The following is a 10,163-nucleotide window of genomic DNA, read 5'->3' as shown; positions in this document are numbered from 1 at the left end:
GCGTTTCCATCACTACTGGGCAAATCTGCTGCGTTTCGGGTGCTCCTATTCTATGAGGACCCTCTGCTTTACCAAGCATGATTGCCTACTCCAGGAACTGGTCCTTCCTGATAACGTGTCCAGCGTACATGAGGCATCTGCTGAGTAGCAGGGAGGCATCAATCACTAGTTGAACATGGAGGTAAATTGGATAGGTGCCTGGCGCTGGGAGAGAGTCCCACAAGCAGACCCTGCTGGGTGCTTAACTTGATTTCTAACTGGCTCTGGGATGCCCTTCACTGCCTCCTGTCCCCAGCTTTGCTGGCCGCAGTGGCCTGTATGGTGCTCGCTTGAGTTTGTTGAATTCCTTCAGTTGATGCAAAATGGAGACTTGTACATGTGGTTAGGAGGGGCCAGTCCCTGGGGAAGGCATCATCCTTGGTAAAGTGGAGGGTCAGTGAAAAAGAGGAGGCCCCCCAACGCCATGGCTTGTCACAGTGGGCTCAAGCATACCAGTTGGGAGGCTGACACAGTGTTGCCTTCTGTTGTGTGCAGAGGGGAACTGCCTGAACCTCACTTCGCTTGCTCATTGGGCAAATACGTGTTGAGTGCTGTGTGGACCGGGTACTGTTCTAAGTACTTGGATGTCAGAGTGAAGAATAGAAACCGAAGCCTGCATTCATTTAAGGCCTGGAGACTGCTTTCTGTGTGTGCGTTGGAGTGTGCCCACACTCATGCCAGCCTCTGCCCATTGCTTGGCTTTCAGGCTGAGAAGGACCCTGGCAGCACAGACCCCCACCACTGCCTCTCGGACTTCATCGCTCCTTTGGAGTCTGGCGTCCAGGACTACCTGGGCCTGTTTGCCGTTGCCTGCTTTGGAGTGGAAGGCCTGAGCAAGGCCTATGAGGAAGAGTGTGACGACTATAGCAGCATCATGGTCAAGGCGCTAGGGGACCGGCTGGCAGAGGTAAAGTGGCACTTGGCGCCTAGACCAGAGTCCAGGCGGGGCTGCAGGGGAACCCCATAGGGGTGTCCGCACCACCCAGTGCTCAGTCCCGATGTGGCAATGTTTCTGCTGTTGTTGGTGTGAGTCAGAGGTTGTTGTGGTTAAGTGCCATCGAGTCAGTTCTGACTCATATATATAAAACCTGTAGAGGGTTTCCAAGGAGCGGCAGGTGAATTTGAACCACCGACCGTGCATTTCAAACCATCTGGCAGTCCAGTGCTTATCCTCTAGCACCACGCCAGGACACCTTTAACTGGAGAGCCATTTTAAAATCTTGTATTCCTAAATTTACTCTTTCAAATAAGCTTTGGAGCAAAGGAAAGTCGTGAGTGCTGTCATAGAGGACCATCATGTGCAGAGTCCTGGCCTCTGACTTCTCTGTGCTATCGCCTGTGGCTACAGGACACAGTGTTTCCCCAGGGAAGCTGAACACGGATAAACAGGTTTCCTTTTTGCCCAGTCCTCCTTCTCAGGCTGGCATCTTGTGTCAGTTCTTCATCTTACTGTGCACCTAGGAGAGCTGCGGGAGCTACCCCCTTTCCTGAGGCCAGCAGAGGCGGGCAGCTAAGGAAGGGCTAGAGGGATCAGGAACTCAGCCTGCCCCCCCTGCTCCACCCTCTTGACTGTGGTTCAGATCAGGGGGGCTGCTCACCTTGGCTTTGGGTTTTGGGCTGGGGGAGGCTGCGTGCTGTGAGGCCCTCCCTGTATCTAAGCACCCTTGTGCTTTGGGGCCCCAGGCATTTGCAGAGGAGCTCCACGAAAGGGTCCGCAGAGAGCTGTGGGCGTACTGTGGCAGCGAGCAACTGGATGTGGCCGGCCTACGCAGGCTGCGCTATGAGGGGATCCGGCCGGCGCCTGGCTACCCCAGCCAGCCTGACCACACGGAGAAACTCACCATGTGGAGACTAGCTGACATCGAGCCGTCCACAGGTATGTGCCCCAGTACACCCTTTCTTCTTCACATAGCTGCTGGTGGTGGTGGTGGTGGTGGTGTGCCGTGCCGTGGAGTTGATTCCAACTCATAGCGACCCTGCGTGCGGTTTCCGAGGCTGTAAATCTTTACGGGAGCAGAAAGCCTCATCTGTCTCCTGCGAAACAGCTGGTAGTTTCGAACTGCTGGCCTTGCAGTTTACAGCCCAATTCGTAACTACTTATGCTACCAGAGCTCCTTATGCTTGTATTATTGTCAAACTGATGGCACATAGGGTTAGCAGTTTAAAAAATGTACGGACTTAGAGTGAGAAGAAATCACCCATAATCTCTTCCTTCCTTCCTTTTAGCTATTCTGATGTTGGGCTCCTCACTACAAAATAGTATTCTCACCCCAGCATTTCTAGGTGCCTCCATTAGTGTGATTATGACTTTACCTACAGTGAAGGGGTTAGCTGCCTTTGCTACCCTGTTCTCTGTGAATTGCTCATTGGGTTCGGTAGCAGCTCTGGACACTTTCCTTGCAGAGCTCCCAGCCCTGTCAGCTCTCTCTTCTCTTCGTTTGTACACTGTTGAGTTAATACCATTTGTTTTCTCTTCAGACACCTTAATTCTCTTTTATGTTTTGTCTGCAGATTGACTCAAATCGTTGAAAAATAGAAATTAGCTTGTATCCTTTTGAAGCCTCAGCTCAGAGCAGAATTGATTATGGTTCTGCGGCTGTGTACCATTGTGTCCATAACGCCAATTACTGTTCTCGTGATGTTGTTAATACTGTTGGCATGGTCCAGGAGAAAGCAGCAGGTTTTAGTGGTGTCACAAGCATGCAGTCCAGTGTGATGAAGTTGAAAGAGTCTAGATTGAAGTGAGGAACCATGAGACTGTTGAGTCTGATTTAGCAGAAACCACACGGCGTTGGACTCACGAGATCTAGGTTCTAACTCCATTGCTGCCATAAGCTTGCTAGATGACCTGTAGCAAAGCACTTAACCTTTGTGCTGCTCTTGTCCATCCTTATCCACAACATGAGCTGCTCAAACTAGGTGACCTTTACAGTCCTTTTGAATTCTAAAATCCTAAGAAAAAGTCTCTTTTCTTTCTAAATACTAAGAATTGTGGTCATCGCTAGTGTCGCTGGCCCAGTAACCCTTGGAGAACCAATAAGAGAGTGTCCTCATTTCCAGGGTCAGCCTAGAAGCCAGTGGGGCCTTTGTGGCTGAGCTTGGATGACTGGGAGTCAGCGTAGAGAGCCTTTTATCCGGCCTGTGCTGTGTGTCTTGAATGTGGTCATCTCCTCGGCTGGAATTTGCTGAGCTAATCTGATCACAGCCTTCTTGCTATCTCATGTGTCTACCTGTTAGGCCTGTGCTCAGTTTTATTCCCTTGTTCAAAAGTGTTTGTTACATACCTACCATAACTGCACACAGTGCTGAGCGCTGGAGACTAGACTTTCCCCCCGTGTTCCTCATACTAGGCATTCGGCTAACGGAATCACTAGCGATGGCCCCCGCCTCGGCCGTGTCGGGCCTCTACTTCTCCAATTCGAAATCCAAATACTTTGCTGTGGGGAAGATTTCCAAGGACCAGGTGAGTTAGCTGTGCCACTGCATGAGGCCTCTCTAAGTATCATGGTCTTGTTTTCAATGGAACTCTAGAACTATTTTATTTTCAAGATGAATAGGAATAAAATGGGGGTGGCAGAAGGGTGCAGAAATGTACCTGTTTGAGTTGTAATTTGATTTCAACCCATTATCCTGATTCTAAACCTCCTTTATTACACAAGAACCTCACTTACACCCCAGCCATCCTTTAAGCATCAGGTATTTACTGCATGCTGATGTTCTGCACAGAGAATAAGACACCTTGGTGAGATAGATACATCTCTACATCCATTTAACTCAGTAGATTGCTGCTAAGACAAGAAATGGAATGCACTCAATATTTCTTGGCAAATCCTGTAGAAAGTTCAGTTCAAAAAGTCTTTTAACACTTTGATGTAATGAGCTGCCTCTCATCTTCCTTTACAGGTTGAGGATTATGCTTTGAGGAAGAACATGCGTGTGGCTGAAGTGGAAAAATGGCTTGGACCCATTTTGGGCTACGATACAGATTAACTTGATTTTGGCCTTTTTTATACATGGGTGATCCTCAAGGAAACATTATCCAGAGGACCTGAAAAATAACAACAGCAACTAACCCAGCCACATTCTCCACGCATCTGCAAGGCCTCAAGTTTCAAAGGACAAGATAGAGCCTGGAAATGCAGTGCTGGGGTACAGGGGCCTTGAAGGGAGAGCATCAAGCAGCACTCAGGACACCTTGCTCCCTCAGGACTCAGGCAGGCTGTGAGGAAGGCCTTTTTCAGACTTAAAAGCACGGCCGCTAGCTTTTTGCTATTTTTACTTTGCATCTAAGAGGCCACTTAGTCCTTTGATTTTCCTTCCCTTAGGAAAAAAATCTGAAGCTCAGTTGAATAGAAAAACGTATAGACTTTGTGGCAAAATGAAGTTGTGAGAAATGATGCATTTCATCTAGATGGGAGCAGTGGTCAGCTCTGTCAGGAAGACGCACTTTCTAAAGGCTTAATTACATGGTTATTTGTTGTTAAGTGCCTTTGAGTCGATGCCGACCCATAGTGACCCTGTGTAGGGTTTCCAAGAAGCAGCTGGTGAGCTTGAACCACCAACCTTGCTGCTCATGCTGACTTTGCAGTCCAGTGCATTAACCTACAGCGCCACACCAGGATTCCTAAATGGTTATAGAGCCCCCTTTTGGCAAAAGCCATGGTCTCGCTGCTTGCTTGTTAGCAACTCAAGCAGCTTGCACCAGTGTGATGAAGTGCAGTGGTTTTCTGGAAGCATTTTGGTACCATAGTGTTGTATTTCCTCAGCCCCAAAAGAAGTGAGGAGACAGGAGCAGCCTCTGCTGTAAGGGCAAGGCCTCTCCTTCAGTGGTTTCTTAGGACTGAGCAGCTCTCGGTAGAGTGGGTTAGGCTCTGCTGTAAGGGCAAGGCCTCTACTTCAGTGGTTTCTCAGGACAGAGCAGCTCGCTCCCGGTGGAGTGGGTTAGGGTTAGTGGTGGGAGCAGTGAGGGGATGGAAAACTGGACAGTGCTTTGGTCCCTGTCCTGAGGCACAGCCCCGTCCACATACCTGACTCATGCCTGCCCTGGACCCAAAAGCTTTCCTCCTCCTTACTTATTGACAAAATTTAAATATGTGCCATTAGCTTTAGTACAGATCTTTCCTTACTCTAAAGTCATCTTTTTCTGTGCCACCCCAACTCCACCCTCATGCAGCTTAGGAATAGTATGTTGACATGTCGTCAGTGACTTCAGGGGAAACAGTCCAGACATAGGTGGCCTCAGATTCCCGCTTTGCCATTTACATGCATATATGATGTGTGACTCGGGCAAGGTACTTAAGATCCCCAGCACTGAAGCAGGAGTAACGGGGCTCATTTCTAACTTGTGGGCGTGGGGAGTACAAATGAAATAAGATGGCACCTATACCACTGGTGCACAAGTAAGTGCTTAAAACGTGGTACCTTCCATAGAACTCTGTCAGCAGCCCTCCAGAGCTCAGCACATAGTAGGTGCTCACAGGAAGTCTTAGAGATGAATGGCTGGAACAGCTGGAAGGATATAAAGGATGTGCATGTGGTGGGGATTTCAGAATCCCAGTTAACACCGATTAGGCAGGGCGCCACCTCCTGCCTCGTAAGTGCCATTGCTGAACTTGTGATAAGCTGGATTTGTCCAGTAATAAAGCAGATCTGTGGGATGTACATGAGGTACATTAGAAGTGAAAAGGGGCAGGGGTGGGGTGGGGAGAAACCCCTTAGGAAAAGACAACTGCATAGCTCTAGGCAGAGAGCATAAGGCATTGTTAATAGTTAAAGTTTGTAAATGTTGGCTTCATCGAATGTGTGAGAAAAGAGGAGGACCCTTAGCAAGCTGGACTGACACAGTAGCTAGCTAGAACAGTGGGCTCTGAGCTAGCTGCAGTTGTCAGGACAGTGCCGGACTGAGCAGTGTTTCATTCTGTTGTACACTGGGTTTTACGTTGGTCAGAAGCAAATCAATAGCACCTAACAACAACAATTTGTGCTAGATTGAGAATGGGCTTCATTTCAAGAGACACTTACCTGGAGAACTCAACATCTGTTCTATAGTGGATTGATTAGTCTAGGCTTGCATATGTTTTTCTGTGAGAAAGAACAACCTGAAGGTATTTTAAGTATTTCCAGTATCGTTACTAAGAGTCTCCTGATTGCATTAAATATTTACCACATCTTTTCTCAACTTGTGTAATAGATTGGCTTCCATACATTGTCGATCTAATCGTGTAACAGATGTCGTGTTTTTTCTGAAGAGAAAAGCCTCAGCACGCTTGAGTGCCTATATGTTATTAAAGAATATAAGGTGTGACTTGAACACAATAAACTGATCTCCTCCACTGAGGAGGCTTTGCATATGTCAGGAGTACCAGCAAAGCAGAATTAAAGGCAGGTGGCTAAAGATTTGGAACCTGAGTGGGTCTTTGCATTGATGAGAATACGAGTTTATTCAGAGCATCTCCTTAACCGTTCTCATCTGTGGCTCTGACAAGAACTGAGTTACTCATAGTGACCGATTTCTTTCTAAAGAAACACTCATTCTGAATCTTCCTCACTCTGCTTCTTGCTCTGATATCTGAACTGAAGAGACTCATTTGTGGGTTGTGATCAGATTTTGTGATAGCCTAGAGTCCTGGTGTGGTGCTGCAGGAAAATGCGTTGGACCACTAGGTCAGTTTGAACTGCAAGGTTGGCGGTTCAAACCCAACAGTAGCTCCTTGGAAACCCTAGACAGGGTTGCTGTGAGTTGGAACTGACTCGACAGTACTTCACAACAACAAGAGTTTCTCTTTTGAGATATTCTGCTAGCTTCCTACCTCCATTCACAGCTGAAGTCAACAAATATTTCAGTGCCTACTGTGTGTCAGCTACCTTCTCTTCTCATTCTCTCCTTACTTCAGTGAAATCAGGTTTGTTTTTGCTAGTTGCTGCTAAGTCAACTGCAACTCTTGGTAAGCTTATATATGTTGTTGGTGCTATGTAGTTGAGTCAGTTCCTACCCATAGTGATCCTGTATAGGGTTTCCAAGGAACGGCTGGTGAGTTTGACCTGCTGACCTTTGCAGTTAAAACCAACTTTATGGTTAAATGCTTATCCTACAATGCCACACCAGGACTCCAAGCTGGCCCCTGCACCATCTTCACATAATTGTTGGCATGTTCCAGTCCACTATTGTGGAACACTGTGTATTCTGAGTGCCTTCCCACCAGGGGGCTCATCTTCCGCTCTGTCTGCAAGTACAGCACTGCCTGTGATAGGATGATACCCATAAGCCTACAGGGAAGACCAGTCAATACAGCTGTTATTCATGTCTATGCATCAACCAGTAAAGTGATGATGAAATTGAAGAGTCCTACCAACTTCTTCAGTCTGAAATTGATCACACATGCAATCAAGATGTATTGAGAATGACGAGCAATTGGAATGCAAAGGCTGGAAAGAAAAAGGAAGGCTCTCAGTCATTAGAAAATAAGGCCTTGGTGATAGAAATGCTGCTGGAGATCACATGATAGACTTTTGCAAGACCAATGACTTCTTCACTGCAAACGCTTTTTTTAAACAACATAAAAGATGATTATACACATGGACCTCACCAGAAGGAATACACGGAAATCCAATTGGCTACATCTGTGGAAAGAGACGATGGTAAAGCTCCATATCATTAGTCAAAACAAGGCCAGGGACAGACTGTAGTTTCTCACATGCAAGTTCAGACTGAAGCTGAAGAAAATTGAAACAACTTCACAAGAGCCAAAATATGACCTTAAATATATCCCACCTGAATTTAGGAATCATCAGAAGAACAGATTTGATGCATTAGACACTAAAGACTGAACACCAGTAGAGTGGTGGGATGACATCAACAATGTCATACAGGAAGAAAGCAAAAGGTTAACAAGACAAGAAAGAAGGAAAAGACCAAAATGCATGTCAGAAGAGACTCTGAAACTTGATCTCCAGCGTAGAGATGCTAAAGCAAATGGAAGAAATGAGGATGTAAAAGAGCTGAATAGAACATTTCAAAGGACAGCTCAAGAAGACAAAGTCAAATATAATGAATGTTATAATGCTGAGGAATGCTTTAGTTGGGTAGGACAGTGAGGAAAGCTGCGTACCTGGGCCTGTCAAATATTAAAAATAAAAAGTATTATTAGCAGCTACTCAGGGAGGGAGTTATTTTTCATCCGCTCTGCCTGGTGTATGTGTGTCTTGTGGAGCACGCGTGCAGGTACAGCCACTCTTCCCACCCTTTCTCTGCCTTTTGGTTGGAATCACTCACATTCTGCCCTGCCGCCATTCATTGGCTGCCTCTTGTGACGTCATTGTTCTGATTCCAGTGTCCTCACACTAGCCCACAAAGGCCTGGGCTGGACAGGCAGGGGGAGCGGAAGAGCGCACACACCAGCTCCTGACGCCAACAGCCACCCGCCTCAGCGTGTAAAGGACGGGCTCAACCTTCCAGATGCCACGTGAGGGAGGACCCACGCGTGTGCAGAAGTGGGGCGGGTAGGAGGGCGGGGTGCTCAGGGGAGCAGGTAGTGGCAAGGAGCTGGGGGAGTGGAGAGCAGCTGCCATGGTGGGTGGGGAGCGTTGGGCGGTTAATTGACATGGATTGGGGTTGGGGAGCAGCCAGGAGGTGGACTTTCAGGAGGGTCCAACTCCACACACCGTAGCGCAGCACTTTCCAGGAGTGCTGGAGTAAGGAAGGGGGCTGTATCATGTGCTCCAGGGTCACCTATCTTGGTGGTAGTTGTTAGGTGCCATGGAGTTGGTACCATTTTATAGTGACCTTATGCACAACAGAATGAAACACTGCTGAGTCCTGCTGCATCTTCACAATCATTGCTATGCTTGAGCCCATTGCTGCTGCGATAACAAATCCATCTCATTGGGGTCTTCCTGCTCTTTGCTGACACTCCACTTTACCAAGCACGATGTTCTTCTCCAGGGACTGGCCCCTCCTGATAATATGTCTGAAGTATGAGAGAGAAGTCTGGCCATCCTGGCTTCCAAGGAGCATTCTGGCTGTACTTGTTTTAATACAGACATGTTTGGCAGTCCATGGTATTTTTAGTATTCTCCTCCAACACCATAACTCAAATGCATCCATTCTTTTACAGCCTTTATTCATTGTTCAACTTTCACAAGCATATGAGGTTATTGAAAATACCGTGACTTGGGTCAGGTGTACCTTAGTCTTCAAATTGACACCTTTGCTCTTCAACACTTTAAAGAGGTGCAGCAGATTTGCCTAACGAATAATCCGTGGTTAGATTTTTTGACTGCTGCTTTCATGAATGTTGATGGTGGATGTGGGCAAAATGACAACTTCCACTTTTTGTTCATTTATCTTGATGTTATTGGTCAAGTAGTGAGGATGTTTGTTTTCTTTACATTGAGGTGCTACCCATACCAAAGGCTGTGGTCTTTGATCTTCATTAATATTTTAAATCCTCTTCACTTTCAACAAGGAAGGTTGTACCATCTGCATATTGCAAGTTGCTAATGAGACTTTCTTTAATCCTGACCTGATACCACGTCCTTTATGTAATCCAGCTTCTTGGATTATTTGCTCAGCATACAATTTGCATAAATATGGTAAAAGAATACAGTCCTGGCGCACACCTTTCCTAATTTTAAACTACTCAGTGTTGCCTTGTTCTGTTCGAACAACTGCCTCTTAATCTATGTACAGGTTCCTCATGAGCAAAATTGTTTAGAAATACTAATTCTTTCCAATGTTGTATATAGCTTGTCATGATCCACATAATCAAAAGCCTTTGTGTAGTCATTAAAGCACAGGTGTTTATCTTTCAGCCAAGATCCATCTGACATCAGCAGTGATACCCTTTGTTCCATGTCCTGATCTAAGTTCTGCTTGAACCTCTGGCAGTTCCCTGTCAATGTACTGTTGTAGCCATTTTTAAATTAACTTTAGCAAAATTTTACTTGCATGTTATATTAATGATACTGTCTGATATTTTTGCATTCCGTTGGGTCCCCTCTCTTTGGAATGGGCAAAAATGTGGATCTCTTCCAATCAGTTGTCCAGGTAGCTGTCTTCTTGCCTCCATCCTTCTTGCCTGCATTAATTGTTGAAAGATTTCAATTTGTATTCCATCAATTATCGA

The 10,163-nt window shown here is 46.5% G+C and overlaps 1 protein-coding gene across 1 annotated transcript in view; it reads left to right on the top strand.

Moving 5' to 3' along the window:
- MTR (5-methyltetrahydrofolate-homocysteine methyltransferase) overlaps positions 1-4,029 on the top strand; it is a 170,889-nt gene extending 166,860 nt beyond the window's left edge. The window contains exons 28-31 of the mRNA XM_006872011.1: positions 746-946; positions 1,723-1,915; positions 3,390-3,502; positions 3,943-4,029. Of these exons, the coding sequence (XP_006872073.1) occupies positions 746-946; positions 1,723-1,915; positions 3,390-3,502; positions 3,943-4,029 (594 nt within the window). The remainder of the gene's footprint in view (positions 1-745; positions 947-1,722; positions 1,916-3,389; positions 3,503-3,942) is intronic.
- Positions 4,030-10,163: the final 6,134 nt, after the last annotated feature.

This window comes from Chrysochloris asiatica, unplaced genomic scaffold (assembly GCF_000296735.1).
Source record: "Chrysochloris asiatica unplaced genomic scaffold, ChrAsi1.0 scaffold00179, whole genome shotgun sequence".
Classification (NCBI taxonomy): Eukaryota; Metazoa; Chordata; class Mammalia; order Afrosoricida; family Chrysochloridae; genus Chrysochloris; species Chrysochloris asiatica.
Note: the sequence above shows the minus strand (reverse complement) of the source record. Positions and strands in the feature narration are given on the sequence as shown.